Raw genomic sequence first — 22,184 nt, forward strand, 5'->3', positions numbered from 1 at the left:
CTTGATAATTAATTGACATGAACGGTGGTTTGCAGGCAGAGTTCAACACATTGCCTTACCCTGTTTCATCTTCCTCATTTGACGTTACAAAAAGTTGCCAATTTTTGTGGCATATTTTTTTTTTCTTTTCTGCGCCGTTTCCAGAGCTTTCCTCTTTTTAATTCTAGCCTTCTCCGCGCCACCTTTGCTCTTTGTACTTGTGCGCTGACGTTTACATTCATGGTGCGTCTGCAAAAAAAAAACAAAAAAAAAAACGAGATCCGCCAGCGGAGGCGGCCCCGGCCCAGGGACAGCGGTAGGCGCGAGCGTAATCAACCCAGTGCCATGACGGAACACCGGCCCAGGGTGCGCGAGCAGGGCCAGACTCCACTGGCCTTCACAGCCTTTTATCAGGCGGAAGAAGACACAACTGCAGTTCCAAACACTTAAAGGGCAGACTAAACACTAACCCCAGGAAGTGCCTGTAATGGCAGATCGGTTTGATGGCAACCTAAATGTTTATTTTCGCTCAGACTGATCAGATCGATGATCCGACTCTCTGTCAGAGGACTGGACATTTTTTGAAGGAGTTGGTGCAAAATCTCCCGAAGCTTCCATATGCCCCTCACTGGATTTGGGAGGAACTTCTTTTGGCGAAGATATGCGGGTCACAGCAACCTGTGGTTGCCTTAGCAACCGCTAAGGAACGTGGAGTTGCCCTGGCAACAGATGAAATGAGGGGTTACCCTGACAAAAACGCTAGTGGAACTCATTTAACAAATCCTGGCCGTCCTTTTTGAGACAGATAGCTGCAGTCTTGGCAGTATATCACAGTATTAATAGAGTGAAAGGTACAATGATGCGGTGGAGTCAAACATATTCCGACTGATTTATTTTCAAACCCCGGCTAAGCCCACCCATTTGCCCTGCTTATATTTATGAGCATACCACTAAATTACAAAAGGGAACTGTGTAGTTGGCGCCCCGAGTCCAAAGAAGAAGCCATGCTAACAAGGTTAGTACAAAACAGCCATTTATTTCCTTATTGCCGTGTCAAAGCTAAACACGCAGCACTGTTCAGAGCTAATGAGTCTGGCCTTCTTTTTCTCCAGTTTTGGTGGCCACTTGAACACTGTAAACATAAAAACATCGTAGTTGGAGTTAACTTAGCGATTAAAAGCACTTTGTTTCATATCGGCACAAATCATACACAACAGCCATGGCAGCGGGCATGCACTGCAAAAAATGTAAAGTTCACGAAGATATCCAAGGCAGTTAACAACAGCAACGAGGGCGACATTATCCAGACTTTCTTTTTTTTTTTTTTTTTGCATTATTGCATATACACTGTTAAGGGGCTAGTAAACTACAATACAAGTCATACAATAACATATAAACACATCCAAAACACAGAGAAGCACAAATCAAATGACATCACCAGACCCTAAATCAACTGTTAACGGATTTTAAACAATTACTAAGACAATTTATTAAAGTGGAGACTTAAGTGGAAATTGTCCCGAAATCGTGGCCGATCGTAGATCAGCGTACTGGACCGGTTGCTTTTCGACCCCACTGAAGCTGAAGGTGCGAGTAGGTTTTACTCGTCTGGCTTCCTCTTGGGCTTCTTTGGGTTGCGGGAGCGGCTCTTGGCTTTGCATAACGGACAGATGGGAGCATTGCGATGGATCTGCTGGTGGCAGGACAGGCAGGCCTGGAGAGAACAGAAGGAGTTCAGAGCAACCACTTTATTCAGGGCCATTCTCGTTGTGTTGAATTCGATCTGACCTGGCTTATAAATTGACCTCAGAGGTAAATCCAGGAATCTCTGGATGTCCCTGTGTAAGTGTTTCTTTTTCCTTTGGCAGATTATTCAACAGCTGCCTCAGACTTACCTCTACTACTCAAGTCTTTGAGAGTATCCTAATAGCTGTCCTTACAAAACAGGATACTTTATAATATAATCGTTCCTTTCTGAGCCAGTTTACTCAGTCTGATTCCTCTGAACAGCTGATCATATGTCAGATTAGCCCACTTGAACTGAGCATTTGTAACTAGGTCTGACCCGGTCAGATTTCCATCAGTGGGGCGATTCCCACATGACAAATCCAGCTGCCGCCAGATTAAAGGAAAGCCCCACGCGTGTGAGAGGGGCTCGTGTGTTTACCGCTGTGCTTCCACTTTGCTACCTGCAGCTTTCACGCTGACGAGAACGCCGCCAAAGTTTGTTGCGCACGGAGCAGAATGGAAATACCTCGCTGACGCAGCTGACGGTGAAACAAGCCCGCAAACGGAACAAAACCTATCTGATAAAAGTCGTTACAGTTACAGTGTTCACTTGAAGGACGGCATTCCAGCTGATTGTCATCTTCCCGAACGAGATATGACAAAGCTAGTCAGCAGACAAGTTTGTGGGACGCCCGAAAAAAAAGCTGCTGGAGACTCCGTCGGTGGTCAAGCAACTCTTCTGCACTAAAAGCACTAAAAGGAAGCGAACCTGTGTTTTACAGTGACGAGTCACGTTTGCTGTGAAAATGTCTTCAAAACTCAAGTTTAAATGACATAAAGTCCAGAGTGGTAGTAGTCAGGTTACTGGAATGCATTTGTAAGCTTACAATTATCCAATTGATAATACAATAAATGTACTCGGCCAGCAACACGCGAAAAAAAACGACAAGTTAAACACTTCACATCACATAAGCTACATTTTTATTGAGTGGGGAAAAACATAATGACATCGACTGTGAGTCTGGCACATGATGCTGATGAAGCTCAGACAATAGAGCCCTCAAGTAGAGTGAACACAAATGACTTCCTTGGCAGAGGCCTTCACTCCACTGAGCTCATGATCTAGTTTTGTATTTTGTCGAATTCGATTTGAGAATGAATGAAAATAGGTTGGCGATTGTTAGTCGCTTTCAAATTTCAAGTCAAGCGGTGTGTCACCGATGTCTGTGTTCTCACGGTGTCATCCTCCTTCATCCATTATCACGGGAGATGTTAAGAGTGCAGCCTAATTAATTGTTCCTCGGTGTGTAAATGAAAATGGTTTTTTGTATTATTGCCACTTTAAAAACTTGACACCGATCAGCTCTGCTGCAGCTGTTTCGGGTCAGCGGGAGAAATACCTTCATAGGTGGTGGCTGCTGTCTGAAGGTGGCTGTCTGGCGAGCATCTTGCTTTCTGGACACCTGAAGCTGCTGCGCTGCGGCTGCGGCCGCGGCAAGGGATTCTGGGATGGCAGGCTCGTGCGGCTCTTTCTGCCACTCTGCTTTCTGCTTCTCAAAGTAACTGTTCAAAGAAAGAGAGAAAGAGTTTTCCTTTAAAGTCATGAATCACGTCATGGCCGGCGTTACCCCATCTATGGTGTGTGTCGGGTGATGAGACGCTGAGTTAGCGTTCTCTTTTTATGTTCAACTCTGAGCAACAGCTAAAAGTTATGCGAGATTGTTTGTCTGAATGTGTGTGTGTGTGTGTGTGTGTGTGTGTGTGTGTGTGTGTGGGCGGGAGAGGGCTGGGAAAGAAATGTGGCCTTGGACTTTATGCCTGACTGGCTCATTTTCAAAAATAAAAGTGATATCGCATTTCATTAGGCTCTCTGGTTTCTCTCAGAATAGGTCTACGATAGAGCAGAACTTTGAGCCTTCACAGAGCAGATTTAGCATTGTTGCATCTCCTGTGAGCGTGGGGCCTTATTAACAAGCATAACACAAAGATGCACAGTACATGCATTTCTTACAAATGGATTCAGGGCCATTCTTGTGTTCGTTCACGTTGATATTCCAGTTAGATTTTCCCCATCTGCTGAGGTGTAGAGTATTTCATTTCTGTGCTGTCATGTTACTCTCAAACAGTATCTTCAAATGTACCCGATTGCACCTTTGAGGTGTGATTTAATTTTTTTCCAAAACTGCTCCATCACATCCTTTAAAGGTCCCATGTAGGGCTGTCGCGGTGAGGGAATTCCCACCGCGGTGACTCATAGCCGCTCAACAGCGCGGTATGCGGTGATATCGCATTTTTGTTCATTAGGCTACTTTCCACGACACACAATGTTAGATGAAAATCGAGCGCATAATCCGGCTTTTTTTCCCAGCGATTCTGACATTTCACTTTGCTTTGCCTGTCATTTACTCACTCACAGACCAACATAGCGGAGATCAAGCAGCGCATACCCCAGTTCTGCATTGTTGCCAGTGCCACATGGCAAATATCAACATTGTTGCAGACCTGCGCACGTTTCGTTTAGTAATGACGGAGAAAAACGAAGCAGATCAGTGCAGCAGTTGAGCTCACGTGTCCGGGATACAGTTTTTTTTTAACAGACTGCCGCCGACCAACCAACCAGAGCTGAACTTTAACTGTTTCTGCGAAGATGTTAGAGCTTATTTCTGGCACGGCACATTTTTTAAACGTTTTTTTTTTTTTTTTTTTTTTTTTTTTTTTTTTTTTTTTTTTTTTTTTTTTTAAATAGTTTCACCTACACAGTTTTGTTGAAATGATCAGGTATTTCCCAACAGCAAATGTGCACACCAAGCTGTGGTTCTGTGGAAGCTAGTTTATTGTTGATATTAGACGGTCGCATTTACAACGTTAAACATGGATAATAAGGGAAGATTCAAAGCCATAAAGTGTCCGGACTAGGCAGAGGAGTAAAGCCGAGATAAAGGTAGGCCACTGCATTTTATTTTAACTTCTATTGCTACGACACTGAGTAGGCATATTCTTGTAATATCAGCTGCTGAGGGAGAATGAGACCACAAGGAGTAGCATGCAGACGTGTGTGCGTGTGCGGTGCCTATATGCAAAGATGACGACAGAAACGCGGCCCATAGCTGTGTTAATGTGTTTCTCCTGCCTTGCGGGGAATATACAATGTATCATTATTACTGTGCTGGCTTTAAAAAAGTATCAGTTCTGTCAGTCGCTTTGTATCTACTGTGCAGTCTTAAAAACTCTTTTAGTTTCTCGAGTTGTTCTGCGCGTGCAAGCGGGCGTGCGGTGGGCGGTGGTGGCGGTGGCCTGGACACGCACCGCGGAGGTCCTCTCAGCACCGCGGTGATTGCATTTTGCGGTTATCGCGACAGCCCTAGTCCCATGGCATGAAATTTTCACTTTTTAAGGTTGTTTACCATTAATATGAGTTCCTCTAGCCTGCCTGCGGTCCCCCAGTGGCTAAAAATGACGATAGACCTAAACCATGCACTGGAAATTATTCTCCGCCTTTGGAAATGTGACCATGCAGATGGCCTGATCGGGAAAGCCGCCGCTTATGACGTGTGCCCGCTTATGACGTGGAGGTTGTTTCCACCCAGAGCCAATAAACTGCCTTTCCCTGCCCACAGCTCTTTGGCCAGCTCATTGCGCTGTATATCGATGTAAAAAATCTGTTTAGAGCTCCTGCATCAGAACCTCTAAAGAGCCAGTGGACAGATTTTGTTTTTTTCTGGGAAAGTGACGACAGAACCGAAGAGATTTGTGTATGCGTGCGCCAAATATTTCACAGACGAATGTTTCCAGAACTTGGGCCAATACAGAGCCCAAGGGAGAGCCCAGACACCCTGCGGAGGAAACTCATTTCAGCCGCCTTTATTCGCGATCTCGTTCTCTCGGTCACTACCCACAGCTCGTGACCATAGGTGAGGGTAGGAACATAGATTGACCGGTAAATCGAGAGCTTCGCCTTCTGGCTCAGCTGATTTTTCACTACGACGGGCCGGTGCAGAGACCACTGCAGACGCCGCACCGATCCACCTGTCAATCTCCTGCTCCATTCGCCCCCTCACTTGGGGAAGGATCTCATTCCCGAGTAAGTAATTTAACGCTCTATTATTGTGTTGCTTTCCTGTATGTACAGTATAGTTACATAGCTTGTTACCACAGGAAAGGGTTTGTATCGTTAGCAGCTAACGTTAGCTAACGGTTAGCTATGCAGCTAATAGCATCTGCAAGCTCTTATCTCTGCCAACTGGGCTGTTGGAGGCGTTTGCATGCCCATGAGATGGTTAGCTCGCTCATTTTAGACCAAAACCCCCTACTTCAAGCTCCCTGAAGAAGAATGAATCCGCAAATTCAGTGCATTTAATCAGGATAATGATTCATTCATGGTTCCAGAGTCAAAACGGTCAGTCTGTCTGTGTCGTTAGCTCTGCAGCTAATAGCTCGGTCACTGTCGCTAATGTAACAGTAAATAGCATGAGGTATGCAAGTGGACACCTCATTTACTGTAACGCGGGTGTTGTGTACTTATTTGTTGTTTTGACAGCCGTCCTTCTGTGGGTGTTATGGCACGCACGATATCTGCCTATCCCCTGATTGAAATGACTCGCGCTATGTGCATCTTTGCAAACCAGAGCAATCAGCTGAGAATGTCAAAATCCTCACTCCTGCTTTCCCCTTCACGCACGCCTTTTTTGCTGTGTCTTGTGTAGCACTTGCTTGATGTTTCACTGTGTTAGGTGAGTTGTTCAGTAACTAGTTCGTCATATTGTCAAAGTAAGCTCATTTCAACAGGTTTCGCTAGTTTTACGGCATAGGGCTGCCGTGCCATCTACGTGCCATAGCGATTCACAAAACATTTGCGCAAGGTACCACAGGCGTAAGTAAGGCCACACCCCCACTAAACAGCTCATTCTGAGGATCCTAAGGAAAGCTCATTTTTGGGACTGGCTGTAATTCTGCACCAAGGCAGAATTTTGGGGAAAAAAACTCAGATACAGTATAAGGGGACCACTAAAGCCTATAAAAATACATAAAAGCCTCCATTTATTTTCATGCCATAGGATCTTTAAAGGGGACATATTATGCAAAACTCACTTTTTGCAGGTCTTTGTGTTCATATTTGGGTCTCTACTGTTCCTTCAAACACTCCAAGCGCGAAAAAAACCCATCCATCCATTTTCTGTAGGTCAGTAGAAAGACTTTGGTGTCAAGAAAAAAATGCTGCTGTGAGCCATTTGGATGGCTCCCTTATTGTGACGTCACAATAAGGGAATTTACATTTACCTGTCGAGTCCCCACCCTCTACATTAGTTGAAGATCTTGTATCGAGCATAGGAGCGCAATGGCTACGAAAGGAAAATCACCCATGAAGTGTTGTGTTGTCGGCTGCACCTGTGGTGCGTTTCTGGAGACCCAGGTGTCCAGCTGCAGCTCCAGTCTCTGCCGGTGATACCTCCCGGTGGTTTTCACAGCCACGAACATGTCAGCCTGTGTGAGCTGCTCCACCGGGGCCGAGGGGGAGCGCTCCTCCGCGCCGCTCTCCTCTCCCGGGCCAGCCGCCTGAAATAAGTTGAGAAAACATCGGCGCCCCCTGCAGCCGGCAGCTCCTTCTGGTGTCCGCCAGTGAGGACGTCTCCCGGCCACCAGCAGACAGGTGACCGCGGCGACAGCAGCGCGAGGTCCCGCTGAGCTGAAGGCGAGCCTCGGTCCCCCGGCAGGCTTCCACATGTTTTCTCAACAGCGGGACCTCGCGCTGCTGTCGCCGCGGTCACCTGTCTGCTGGTGGCCGGGAGACGTCCTCACTGGCGGACACCAGAAGGAGCTGCCGGCTGCAGGGGGCGCCGATGTTTTCTCAACTTATTTCAGGCGGCTGGCCCGGGAGAGGAGAGCGGCGCGGAGGAGCAGCTCACACAGGCTGACCTGTGTGAGCTGGGAGGTATCACCGGCAGAGACTGGAGCTGCTGCTGCTGGACACCTGCAGTCTCCAGAAACGCACCAGATAGATAGATAGATAGATAGATAGATACTTTATTGATCCCGAAGGAAATTAAAGCATCCAGTAGCAAGACATAATAAACCAATACAAATGTTTATACAATTATAAACAATCTAAGAATAAAAAAAAACAGTTTAAAAATACACTCTCAGAAAATAAAGTACAGAATTGTACCTTTAGGGGTACGATGGCTTGTCACTGGGGCAGTACCCTCTGAAGGTATAGTTTTGTACCCTTATACTGAAGTAGCTTAACACAGACTGTCCATTGTACCCCAGCATGTAGAAAAAAAGGTACATCTATGTACCTTTTACCACTTGAATACATATATGTACCTTTTGGACCCTCAAAACAAAAGGGTAAACAGTACACGCAGCCGGAGGCTTCTCATGAGCGGGGCGTGGCCAGCAGCAGCTTATTTGCATAAAAGTGACAGAGCCCTTTAAACGGCTCAATTTGGGAGAGACTGAAACTGGCAAGAATAGAGCTGGTGAAATCTCTTTATGTGAGAGTGATTTTGTGCAAAGAAATTCATGAACATGTTTTGTATAGACCAGGGGTTCTCAACCTTTTGCAAGTGGGGCCCCCCCTAAGATGGTTCATTGCAGTTGGGGCCCCCCCTCCTCCCGACACCACCCCTCCCCCTTCACGGCCCCACCCCCACGACACGTGACGTGACGTGACGTGACGTGACGTGACGTGACGTGACGTGACGTGACGTGACGTGACGTGACGTGACGTGACGTGACGTGACGTGACGGGCTCAAAATACTACCCCCTGGTAAATTTGAAATGAAACTAGTCAAACAATAGTCCAACTTCTTGCATTTTGGAGGAGGGAATTTTCGTGATTTGTTTTTTTATTCTGATTTTTTTTTTTTCCCGATTTTTATTTATTTATTTTTTTTTCGATTTTTTTTTTTCCTCATCCTGTAGTCTACTCGCGCCCCCCCGGGAGAGTGTCCGCGCCCCCACCGGTTGAGAACCACTGGTATAGACCATAGACCAATTCTAACTTGTTTAAATAGGTAAAATATGTCACAGGACGCCGTTATTCTCCAAGTACAATTACTGAAGATGCACGTGTAAATGATGGTTTTAACATCTCCCTTCACATGAATATAATATAACATCCTCTCCATGAGACTGTTATCGGAAAACAGAGTGTCTTCAGTAAAAGGCTTCTTCAGTTTGGATGCAAAACGGACCGCTACAGGAAATCTTTCCTGCCCACAGCCATCAGCATCTATAATAACTCCTTGATTTAATTGAGTTACATCAACATTTAATTTCCCTCTGGGATAAATAAAGTATTTTTGAATTGAATGAATGGAAAGTCTATCCCTCCCACCCCGATGAGTCCCATCTTCTCACACAGCAAAAGCAGCAGAACATAAGCTGAGGCTTTAGTGTCTCGCACACTCTGGAAAATGTGGAGGAGCAGGACACCGGGGGTGGGTTGGGGGGGATGAGACAACTACCACCTGTCCAGCAGTGCGCTCATTACCCGAGTTTCCACACAATACGCAGCCAAACTGAGAAGCCAGCCGGCCAACAATGCCGTCGGCATGCAGAGCCGCACTCGCACGGCAGCTAAAGCTGTTAAAGAAAAATTCTTAACAAAAAAGTAAGTGTTGACCAAAAAAGAGATTTGTAGCCCCCCAAAGTAATGAGGAATGCCGAATCTTGAGTAAATAAAATACTTTCTTTCCGACTAACCTCGCAGGAAAGAACATGATCTTTCGTGCCATTGATCACGCTGTAAACTTTACTTTATAAATAAACCAGTAATCCATCATTAGGCCTCTCAGCCAGTGGCACTTAGAGCAAAATATGGATGTTAAAATTGAAAAGACTGGAGTGTCTTTTGTCCTAAACTGAGGTAGGCCTCGCTTCTATACTCTAGGAGCATCAGCTATGATCTTGCTCCAGCCAATTGTACAATCATCCACTGTTAATGGATGTCAGCCTGCAGTTTGTGCTGCTGGACGTCTACTTGTCAGGCCCCCCCCCCGATGCACCTCCAATTTTGTGGATAACAGAACTTTTGAAGCCCTAAATGGGTTCATTCGTCACCAAGATTTTTTATTCGGTTTCTGAAGCTGCAGTCTCAACAAATGGAGGTGAAATTTAATTGGACATGAATTTCAAAACAAGCAAGCAGACCAGATAATAAAGAGAACACCAACCACACACCTAAAGTATGTAAGTCCTTCAAATAACACAAAGGCAAGAAAATGTGCCCCTCTCTCTGAATCTACCGTTTGAACGATCAACTCACCTAAATCACAAAAACCTTTTTATTTCATATTATGGATGTCAAGATTTTCTGTCTCAGGTACAAATCGGTCTACACCGAAATCTAATCAACTTCCACCAAATGGTGCCATACGGCTGACAGAAAACAACAACAACAGAGATCGGGTGCTGAGATGTACTCAGTGATCCTGATCAGTCAAAAAAGGCATTGATAGAGAGCATCCATCAATATCGTCCCCATCTCATCCCCATTTCTCGTCTCTCTTTCATATCTGCACCTCTGTTGCAAGCCAAACGCAGGTGAATGTATCTTCCAGAAACACGGCGTTTGAAGAGCATATTGAACAATGAATGCAAAGGTCACACTGCGCTTTAAAAAAATAAAAATAAAAAAATCTGTGAGTAAGTGGAGTTCAGGAGATCAATGACGGCCACAAGCTCATGTCCCAGTAAAGAGATATCTGATCCATGACAAGCTAGGAAACGACCTGCCAAACAACCACACAGCGTCAAATCACACGTGGATTTTAGCAAAGGCTCTTCTTCCTAAAAGGACACACATCATCTTATCTTGTCAGCTCATAAAACATGACACTGGTGCCATGAAAGGGCAGGGAACCACCATTTGCCCTTGACATTTGAGCGATGTGAAGTGAACTTGTGATCCTGCTCGTCTCTAACAGGCAGAAGTCTCAGGTTACATTGACCTGCAGCGGACCATCATCTCAGCTTTGTCTCAAGACTTTTGTTCGCTCTACCAAGACCGACTCTCCCTGCTTTAACCGTTGCCATGTTTTTGTTTTTTTTTAACCATGTAGTGAACAGATTGGCGTCAGTCTTCTGTCGTCTTCAAAGCTTTCAAAGCCGTTTGTGCAATACGCTTGTAAAACAAAATGTAAGCAACAATTCTTCAAACACACCCATTTAGTAATCATGCTCCATCGCTCTGTGTAGTATAAGAACATATTAATGACTAAATAATTTTTCATTCTGTGACAGTCAGCAGTTATCCCTCTGGGACTGTGATCAACAAGTTGTAATTTATGACTGATGGTATCATAGTCATAAATTGCAACTTGTTGAGTAATGAATGCACTAAGTTGAGGCCTGTTGCTCCTACTGATGATTGGCTGAAGTACGGCCAATGGGGAAAAAAAAAACAAACACTAAATCATCTTTAAACCTGCGACACACGAAACACGGGGGCGGTTGCCTTTGACTGGGTGACAATTGTAACGTACGTGCTGTGTGACACAAAACTTTGCAGGCTCTACTTGTATTAATAGTATTGATATAATGTTTTAGATGACTTAACACAGCAGAAAATCAGAGAACACCTGCAACGGAAGTTGAACTTTTGTTTTGGCCTTGGTGCAGACAGCTGCGCATCCACCAACTCTGTCCTCACGTGTGTCACGCACTGCCTCTTCGTTTGACTTTATCTGAGGTGGTACTCCGACAACAGAGTTCGTCACACAGCTGCTGGCCTATTTTCTCGGCTTCTTTTAGTTGTAGGACATGCCGTTGTTGCGGGATGTTTTGAAGTTGTACTTTTTCACTCTCTGCTGAAGTTCCTGTAAGTTAGCGTGACGTTAATCGGGAGTCCGAAGCATTTGTCACTGCACCTTTGCTGGCTAAAATGCTTTCACAGGTGTGCAAAAACGACCACATTAAGTAGATTACACACATTTTTTTTGTTATTATCGCTGTTTGATTTTGAGTGTCTTGATGGTTGTGAATAAAATGAATCCAGAAATGTGTATGTATCTCCTCTATTTCAGAACTTCAGATCACTCCATAACTCCATGTTTTCCTCATAAAGAAGAGACTTATGAGGAGGTCATGACCAAGTGTGAATATAATGTGAAACAGTTCATTACCGGACTCTGAACTTAGTTCAGAATGTTATAAATGGCGATCCATGAACTTATTTCGGTTTTAATCTGTGTGAACTGAACACTGAAGTAGTTCTTATGAAGTGTGAACTTACACAATAGTGATTAGCTGACTGGAGCTGTCCTGAAAGCTGTGGTGCGCTACAACATTTTGATGAGACTTGTGTTGCACAAAGATGAAATGGTCTTGCCAGAGAATTACCATGGTAACGATCATAGCTTCAAAGTGTCATGGTATTCGGATCAGCCGTAATGCACTCTGAAATGTCATCCATTGCTACAACACTGAAAAAAAGACCTACTGGAAATTGGCTGCAAGTTCCTGCTGTTTTCTTGACGAGTAAAATCACTATGCTAACTCAGATCTGACTTTCAGCAGCCACATCAAAGCTGTCACCAAGGCAGCTTTTTACCATCTCAGAAACATCAACAGAATTAAAGCTTTCCTCTCCCAAAAAGACCAGGAGAAACTCATCCATGCATTCATCTCCATTAGACTCGATTACTGTAATGCTCTTTTAACTGGACTTCCCAAAAAGAGCATTAAACATCTGCAGCTCATCCAGAACGCTGCTGCTAGAGTTTTAACCCGGACTAAGAGATCTGAACACATCACACCAGTTTTAAAATATTTACACTGGCTTCCAGTCACAGAATAGATTTTAAAAGCCTGCTGATGGTTTACAAATCCCAGAACGGTTTAGGCCCAAAATACATCTGTGATATGTTCAGAGAATATAAACCCAGCAGAGCTCTTAGATCCAAGGACTCAGGTCAGCTGGTCCAGTCCAGAGTCCACACTAAACACAGAGAAGCAGCATTTAGCTGTTATGCTGCAAACAAGTGGAACAAACTGCCAGTGGAGATCAAACTCTCACCAAATGGAGACATTTTTAAATCCAGGTTAAAAACATTTCTTTTCTCGTGTCTATGCATGAAATCTGCACGATATCTTTGAATTTATCTGGACTGTTGCTTGTTTTTAAATTCATTTAAATTATTTTATTTGTTTCTCTTTATATTCTTTTATGTATTTTTAATGCTTCTTCCACTCCCTGCTGCAATGCTTTTATTTTATGTAAAGCACTTTGAATTGTTTTGTACATTAAATGTGCTGTACAAATAAACTTGATTAGATTTGTTGAAAGTTTAAATAATACACATTTATGATACACTTTGGGTATTAATTTGATGCTAATAATAATCATCTTTCATATGTAGTGAGCAGGACTTTCTACGTTTCCCATATGGTGTCAGTAACTGGCTGTAAAGACTTCTGTTTAAGGAGATAGAAAGACTAAATTTAATGCACTTTGTGTGTGTATACTGACTCCAGGGAGAGCTTCTCTTCCTCTTCGTTCAAGTTAGGCAGTCTGTGTAGTCCTAAGGTCATCCTGAGGGCATCCACATGCTCCTTCAACGGTTTGTACTCATCATGCAGGCGGCGAGTGGTTTCTAACAGTTTATTCAGGTCATTCTCCGACTGCTTGATGGTGCTCTCCATCTGAAAGGACAGACATTCACTTGTAATATGCTCAGTATAAAGTATTCATGCTTGCACCCAGACATACCAGCTTTTACAAAATATTACCGGCACATATTGATTTTATTCATGTCATTCGTGAATAATGTTGGGAAGTTGAGGTGCTATTTTAGTAAAACTCATAAAGCATGTTTATCTCAAGAGTACTCATGGCTGGAAAGTTGTGATTCCTGATGAGATCCAACTGGCACTTGTTAGACATTTTAGCCAAAAGTAGTTTGGTTAAGAGCCTGCAAGAACCAGATACCAATCTTCTGTTTAGGTTCCAAACCAATCTCAATTTCATCAAAATACATTCACTTTGTTACCAAAGATAACTATACTGGCACTCTATTGGCCCAAATGATCTATGAGACTAGCACCCGCTCACCACATTGATATCTGCATGGATGAGGCGCAGCTCCTCAACATGTGCCATTTTCTCTTGTAGAAGCAGATCCATTTCTTGTTTGTACTCTTTCAGATGCTTCTCTTCAGACTCCAGAGCCTCAAATTCCATCTTCAGACGTGACTTGATCTTTTGCATCTGGATCGTCTTATTCCTGCAGGACATGGGACAGACAATCGTGCAGACAAGCTGTCAGGTTTTCTCACTCCATCCCCTCCCACCAAAACAAAACAAAAACAACTAAAACAGAACGATTTTCCCCAAAACAATAAATAAACACCAACACATTCTCTATTCCAACTACACAGAAGTGCTATAAATTAGTGTAAATTAGGCAATAATTCACCATTTTCGGTGAACATTAATTAATTCTATTGATCTACTAATCAATCACCATCATAAGGTAAACGTGTACCTTCAAGAAATCCTTATGATCAAACCAACACCATCCTCGAAGTCAGGCTATCAAGTTAATGACAACCTCTTAAGCTAAGTGGTTAGCTTACACACCGAAACAATTAGCAGCACACATCTGTCATTTGTTGTTTCACATCTGGAATGTTGATGCATGATCCAAATATGCACTTAGGCGATAACTTGTGTGTAGCTCTAATATAATTTACCTGCCAGTAGACCCTGTCAGAGACAAGCTTACGTACAGGTAGAGCAGTAAAAGCCTTTTAATACACGGCAGAACGGCTAATATTAGCAAGGTCAGTAACAAAAGAAAGCCAAGGGGCTTCTTTCTGGACGGCTAACGTTAGCTAAGTCAACGTTTCTCGCTACTTCCGAAACATCTGGAAAAACATTCGCTCGAGCTCCAAGCTTTACCGTATTTCCAAGATATTCTCCAATTTGCACATTATTTCTTGTTCGTCCGCCATGATTTAGCAGTCCTTCGTCGTTTAGCTGGCCGGCTCGGTTACCCCACAAGGCCACGGTGGTCTCCCGTGTTGATATGGGGGGGAAAAAAAAAAAGAAAAGAAAACAATGGCCAGCATGCACGCGCATCAAAGCACGCGCCCGCAAAGAGAAACCGTGGCAACGTTAGCAGAGAGGAAGCACGAGAAGAATCCGTTTCCTCTGAAATCTTATGTGTGGCCGCCACTCTTTGCACACAGCCAGTAAGAAGAAGCAGGAGAAAATTAGAAAATGGAGTATTATTAACGAGATCCACAACAACGACAACAAACTGCCAACTACTGGTAGCTACCGAAAGGCATAGAATGGCCATTATCAGTGTACATTTACTTAACACGATGCAGGGGCGATTTTAGGATCTGGTCTTTAGGGGTGCCCAGCCCCCAGTGCTCACTGAGGCACATTATTTCTCACTAATTGAGGCGAACTAGTACATTATAAATTTTGGAGCCGTATTAGTTTTGCTTGGAGTAGTGCTTTCCCCTACAACATTCAATTTTGACCTCTTCATTTCAAAAGACTGTGGCTTGACAGGGATAACAGAGAGCCTGAGACAAATATTGAAGATAACATTTATTTTGGGAGTAAAGAGTTAAAACAAAAACAAATGCTAGAAAATAAATAAAATGGTCATAAAATAATGCATTCTTGAGCAAAACAAAAAGTGTTTTTGCATAATATAATATTTTAGAAATGTGCTGAGCCGAGCTATCTCACGGTGGTGCCTTGGCACCACTAAAAATACCCTAGCCTCACCCCTGACACGATGTAATAACACTAGGTGGTTATTGCTGACATATGGCTAAACTCTTTGAGGTAGGGTTAGAATCTGTTTATCCTGACCTTTGGGTTTAAGCTGAGATTAGCTTGAGTTATTTTTGGCTTTGATATAATCATCACAGATCCTTAAGGTAAATGTATTTGCTGCAGTTATTCACAGTTATTAATATGGCTGTGCTTCAGATTTCCAGCAGAGCAATGCTGATGGTGATGATAGGAAACATGGCATCGGAGCTGAGTTAAAGTGGCAGAGTTCAAATTGTTATCTAAAGCAAAAAATATGTCTCTTTCACACTTTGAAATCAGCTATATCCAAAGCATGATCAGACAGTCCAAAAGTGACCATAATTTCATTTGTAACAATTTATTTCATTACAAAAGTGTAAAAAAGTGTATGTTTCAAACCCCACCTTATGAATACTTCATGATGTTAGTGGAGGAAAGTTCGTGACAGTCAGTATCCCATGGGCCTCAAACAACAGTCCAACTGCTGCATGAGTGGCAGGTTCAAACCTGAGGAAACCTACAAAGGCACTGGGAGAGGAAGCTGAGAAAGGGAGCTACTGGCTTTGTTTGTGGGGGAAAGACTGGTTTGACAGTTAAGGCAGCTGCAGGGGATGGCAGGGAGGTGTTCCCAGTATGCTACTGGTATCCCCACCAGGAGATGGTGGGAGGAATGGTTTTGCGGGTGAAAAATCCATGACATCCGCCGGCTGACGACCCTGCAGATGACCCGATGGCACCGGTGGAAGTCCAACAGGCTGAAAAGCCGAAGTCGGAGATATCACCTGCACATACTGCATCTATTAGGACGGCATGGCTTCATAGTAGAAGAGTCCGGGTGCTGAACTGGTCTGCTTGCAGTTCAGACCTTTCCCCGGCTGAAAACATTCCATGCATCATGAAACACAAAATACATCAAAGGAACCCCAGGAAGGTTTAAATTTGCACGCCACACAGCATCCAACTTTTTTGGAATTGTGTGGTCATAGTTTTTGCAAAGGTGTGGTGTGTGTGGGCTCATTGTCTTTCTTCTTACTTATAATGGAGGCAGTCTTCAAAATCCCTCTTGGTTTCATACCCTGCAGCATTTTTTCCATCAACCACGGTGAGATCATGTAGTGTCGTAGTGTTTGGCCCTCTCCTCCCAGGACGTACGTAAAGACTGCTGCTCACCCTTTCCATCCTTTCGTCATCCAGTTTGTTTACAAAAAAAATCCATCTGTTATCAAATTGCTTTTCTAACTCTTTAACAGCTTAATTCATTGATCCTCGAAAGGGTGTGGTCACGTATGGCCTGCCTGATACCCTTCTGATAGAACAGATTCTTGTTTCTTCAAAGCATTATGCATTATTATTATTATCTCATGCACTGCGTATTTGGAGACCCTCAGTCTGGCCGTGATTTCAAGATGAAAGTCCCTGTTTGCGAAGAATAACAATTTACCTTCTGATACTTTCTCTTTGTACTGTTGCCATGTTTTCCACAATCACAATGCTGCAATGTTCTGGTGAGATCTCAGGCACACCCATATCCAGAACAGGTGAACAATGACTGCATGTACATTTACATGAACAAGCCTCTCAGTAGATCAAGTCTACTTGAGTTTCCACTGATCACGTGCTTCAACGGAAGGGATAAAACTTAAGGAAATCTGACCTATTGTACCAAGGGGATAACATGGTCAAAGGCAGAAATTTGCTTAAATTTGACTGCTGACCCAGATGTAGTACAGAATCTTTCAAATTTGCATATGCCTAAACTTCTTGGGATTTGAAATGTTTTCCTGTGTTATATTTGCAAGGCTGAACACACTAATTTACAATATGATTTAAGGAAATTTATTTGGGGATCAGTGTATTTTAATTTAAGAAGATTTCTTTGAGTATTTGAATAATCACACAAATGAAACATTTTTCTTTCTTTTCATTGCTGTCGAATTGTTGGCAACGTAGAAACCAAACCAGAAAAGTCGTTAAATCGTTAAAATCGTATATATCTTGTCTTTTCATATAGATATGACCTTTAACGTGATTAGAATTTTATTAAAAACCTAAAAATAAAGAGAACCCAAAAATAGTACTTGTTTGTTTATTGGGGGAAATGATCCATTGTTATCTACAGACTACCGGTACATAAAAGATGGACCTTACCACCGGGCTTGAGATGTAAAGCTAATCAAAAAGTTCCTTAAGCACGAACTCATTAGCCGCTTTCGGACAGACCGTTCTAAGAACGCAGTTATCAGAACTGTCCTACTCGAATTTCAGTCTGATAACTGTCCTTCTGTTTCAGTCTGCATTCGCACATGAGTCGGGACCTGATAGGGACTGATGCGCCGCGCGCAGCCGTCTGCGTCAGTGATGTGTTAGCCGTTTAGCGCTACATTCAACAACAAAACAAAACCCGTAAAAGTAATTAGAGAAGAAAAAACACCACAAAGAAGCTAATATGGAAAGCGGGGAGGCCACCGTGTTCATGGTCTGCATGATGGAGATATTAATCATGGACGATCACATCAGGCGTCTAACATGGAGGCTGGAAGAGCTCACAGAGAGAGTCAGGAGACGATACTTTTTCATTTCATGAAGGAAGAAAGGAGAGCAGAGCGCCGCAGACAAAGGAGACAAGTGTAAGTTTAACTTATTAAACACCCGCCGGTTGTGTCCGTGTCGTATGAGGAAACATTTCAGCTGTGGCAGCATGACATGGGGCGTAGCTACCGACCACCAAACACCTCCGTCAGATGCGTTCTATAGAACCATGAAAAGACCCGACCTCGGAGAAGGAGCTAAATAGTTATAGGAACTGAGGGAGATAGCCCCGAGTTCCTGTATGTCCGAACACGGGAGAAAACGGCCCCGCGGATTAAAAGGTTATTAGAACTGCCAAAGGTTCCTACAGTCCGAAAGCGGCTATTCACTTTTTTACACTTTTGTAATGAAATAAATTGTTACTAATGAAATTATGGTCACTTTTGGACTGTCTGATCATGCTTTGGATATAGCTGATTTCAAAGTGTGAAAGAGACATATTTTTTTGCTTTAGATAACAATTTGAACTCTGCCACTTTAACTCCGATGCTCCGATGCCATGTTTCCTATCATCACCATGTAATTGCATTGCTCTGCTGGAAATCTGAAGCACAGCCATATTAATAACTGTGAATAACTGCAGCAAATACATTTACCTTAAGGATCTGTGATGATTATATCAAAGCCAAAAATAACTCAAGCTAATCTCAGCTTAAACCCAAAGGTCAGGATAAACAGATTCTAACCCTACCTCAAAGAGTTTAGCCATATGTCAGCAATAACCACCTAGTGTTATTACATCGTGTCAGGGGCGAGGCTAGGGTATTTTTAGTGGTGCCAAGGCACCACCGTGAGATAGCTCGGCACCCCCTGGCTCAGCACATTTTTAAAATATTATATTATGCAAAAACACATTTTTTTTTGCTCAAGAATGCATTATTTTGTGACCATTTTATTTATTTTCTAGCATTTGTTTTTGTTTTAACTCTTTACTCCCAAAATAAATGTTGAGTTATCTTCAATATTTGTCTCAGGCTCTCTGTTATCCCTGTCAAGCCACAGTCTTTTGAAATGAAGAGGTCAAAATTGAATGTTGTAGGGGAAAACACTACTCAAAGCAAAACTAATACGGCTCCAAAATTTATAATGTACTAGTTCGCCTCAATTAGTGAGAAATAATGTGCCTCTGTGAGCACTGGGGGCTGGGCACCCCTAAAATGTCCATTGTCCATTCCAAATTAACTTAATCCTTCTTAAACAACTTTTTGTCAGAAGACATGTTCTTAGAGCCATTAGCTGTTTTCACACTGAGACCCGCTACCTTAGCGGGTCCTAATTGCCACTTCATCCCGCGTCGAGCAATGTGAAAGCTTGGCGTATTAGGTGATCCGTGCCGCCTGAAGCCGAGTTCCGGGGGCGTTGCCTTGTGACAGAGCGTCACACGAAACACATAAAATGCTGGGCGTGTACAATGACGTAGGCACAACCCATGCGTCGGAGATAGGCCTAAATACACCTGTCTGCATCAAATTTTTCAAACCAACGATGGCGGGACACCTTGAGGACTTGTTTTTGTTGCTGGCTGTTTGTTCGGTCACGCAAGTGTCCATCTTTCACCGTCCCCGACATGTGGCGGTAAATAACGTCCTCTGCTCGGAGACCGAGGAGCTCGCAGACCTCCTTGTCTCCCCAGTTGGCCATCTTGCAAAATGTCTCGAACTTGCAGAGTAGAACTTGAAGTGAAACTTGTCCTCACCTGTCGCTGTTGTTCTGATCAGCTGTCCATCCTGTCTTTTAAACTCCTCATGTCACGCCACACCCACGTCCATCCCGCGTCAATTGCTTTCACATCAAACTCGGCTCAGCAAAAAGACTAGGGTCCGACGCGGGTCGAATGGCGAATCGAGTTGACACCCCAGCCCGGATCGTCAGTGTGAAAGGAACAGCGGACACACTAAATTCGCAAATTAAACGCGGGTTCTTCCTCAGTGTGAAAGGGGCTATTGTCTTACTGCATGACAAACTTTCAGTTAAGATTCAGTTCAGAGACAGATGCATTCAGCTTTTTTTCTTTAGACTATGTAGCTTTAACTCAAAAGTCATTGTTCTTTCAATAATAGCCACACAATGACTAAGATACAGCAAAAAAAACAACAACAAAAAAAACAAACATGAGCCATAACACCAACCCTATTATGTTTCACAATTGTAAAACCTGAAATATGTCTTTTCTATCTAACACTATTTTGGTCTCATCTGTCCACACAAAAGAAACCTGGTTTGTCCGTGGAACCTTTAGCAAGCTGCAAACAAATGGCTGTGTTCTTTTTGGATCATTGTAGCTTTCTCCTTGCAGCTCTACCGTATCCACATTTTTATTGTTCCCAACAAGTCCTCCACATGATGCAAGTTGTTTGTTCAAACTCTTAAATGTGCCCTATAGCAGCGACCTGCAAAGTGCCATCCCTGTAAGCAGGCGGATGGAAATAAAACTCATCAGAGCATTTCCACATGGAGACATCATTACCAAGGCATTTGTTTCAGAAGCCACAAAGTCCTCGTAAGGAGGGAAGAGTGGTCGGATGGTGGGGCTAAGCGCAGCGCTTTGAAAAAATAAGCTTTCATGTGACACAAGATCGAGACAAACATATGAAAATGGTTTTCCTAATTCTTTTAGTTACATGTAAACGTAACTCGGTACATTGAAACTTTGTCAGCTCCTGTTAGGCTGTAAACAATGACATGACAAGGTTAGGGTTAGAAATCAAATCTACTAGGGTTAGAAAAAGGTCAGGGTTTGGGTTGAAATAAATAGTCTTTGCAATATTAACCTCACCCTCATAGATGTCACTTTTAAGGACTGAGCATACTGTATTTCCGTCCAATCCCCATTGGTGCCTAGCAAACACATGTCAACGGGAGATTGGACTGAAGACGAGTTTTGGTGCAATCTGTTGGTTTCCTTAACTAGGAAATTGTTTTTGAATTGGCTCTATATGAATGAATTGGATTATTTTATAAATAATTATAATGAATTGAATTCCAATCGGCTTAAATTGGACTTTATCATTTAAGTGCCTTGAGATGACATTTGTTGTATTTGGCGCTATATAAATGAAAATGAATTGAATTGAACTTGTTGTAGAATCTTGTAGAGATCAACTAAGAATCAACTAAAATCAGCCCACAACTCAAATATGCCATATATTTATGAGACCTCCCCCCAAGTGGCAGGTCTCATAAATATATGGCACATTTGAGTTGTGGGCTGCTCTTGGTTGTGTTAGTGCTGTTGCTGGTCCTTTGGCTCTGCTGTGGAATCATAGTGGGCAAAGATCTGCTTTGAGATGAAAGTGATAAGATGAAAATATTGAAGATTATCCAGAGCAGCTGTTCTCTGGGGTTTTCACCAGTGCTTCTTTACTGTCTATGATTTTTGTCGATTACTTTGTCCCCTTTGCTCAGTTCTAGCTTTCAACCAATCAGCATTTAATCAACACGTATCATCACCTCCAGAGATTATGCGTTGTTAGATTTTTGGAGGACTGCACACCTGTCTGACTGCGTTGAAAAAATGACAGTCTGCAAAGGCCGAGAGCAATGCAGAAATCCATCTGCATCGCCTGTGAAGTGTAAGGGTATAAAATAGTTGTTACACTTCACATGCAATCTCTTTTTGAGATCTATGCGACAAGCTTTGGTCAAAATATTGTCGGTTTAAGCACAACGGCTCTCGTCACAGCCCTGTTTTCAAAATTGTCTGTTAACAGTCTGTTTTGAGGGGTAGAGACTTAGCAAGTGCTCGACCCCGCCCACACTCCACCCTTATTATAGTGAGGTCAGCAGCTACCCCTCCACTACTTCCCCAAGTAGCTGCTCAGCTGAGCGAGCCACTTGGCTCAAAAGAAGCTCTTGAAGAAAGTTTCCGAACAGAAAGTGACTGTCTCTGACAAAATTATATCAGTTTGAACAGGAGTCAAGGAGCTACTGGAGAGGTTCGACAAACGAGGCTGCGACAGGACATTGGTGAAAGGCTAAAGCCTGATTCTTACTCGGCGCAACCGCGCAACTGTTCTGGCTCGAGAACCATTAATGACGTCATCGAAAGCGCCAGCCCCTTCACAGTTCCTTCAGCTCATAAGCGCAGTTTGCGCCGAGTATGCGTCA

General features: G+C 43.3%; 1 protein-coding gene across 1 annotated transcript; it reads right to left on the minus strand.

The window, feature by feature from the left end:
• Positions 1-994: 994 nt before the first annotated feature.
• Positions 995-14,910, minus strand: zc4h2 (zinc finger, C4H2 domain containing). Its single transcript, XM_075481004.1, has 5 exons — positions 14,613-14,910; positions 13,764-13,935; positions 13,182-13,354; positions 3,108-3,270; positions 995-1,693 (listed from the first exon to the last, which is right to left on the minus strand). The coding sequence occupies exons 1-5, from the start codon at positions 14,663-14,665 to the stop codon at positions 1,580-1,582; spliced, it is 675 nt and encodes a 224-aa protein (XP_075337119.1). The 5' UTR covers positions 14,666-14,910; the 3' UTR covers positions 995-1,579.
• Between the last annotated feature and the right edge of the window lie 7,274 nt (positions 14,911-22,184).

The sequence above is a fragment of the Odontesthes bonariensis genome, chromosome 13 (assembly GCF_027942865.1).
Source record: "Odontesthes bonariensis isolate fOdoBon6 chromosome 13, fOdoBon6.hap1, whole genome shotgun sequence".
Lineage (NCBI taxonomy): Eukaryota > Metazoa > Chordata > Actinopteri > Atheriniformes > Atherinopsidae > Odontesthes > Odontesthes bonariensis.

Excerpts from the sequence above, each read along its gene's own strand:
- zc4h2 (XM_075481004.1), bottom strand. The coding sequence starts at position 14,665 with ATGGCGGACGAACAAGAAATAATGTGCAAATTGGAGAATATCTTGGAA. Across the intron at positions 13,355-13,763 it reads TCCATGCAGATATCAATGTG|ATGGAGAGCACCATCAAGCA; the intron begins GTGAGCGGGTGC and ends CTGTCCTTTCAG. Across the intron at positions 1,694-3,107 it reads AGCAGCCACCACCTATGAAG|GCCTGCCTGTCCTGCCACCA; the intron begins GTATTTCTCCCG and ends TGTTCTCTCCAG.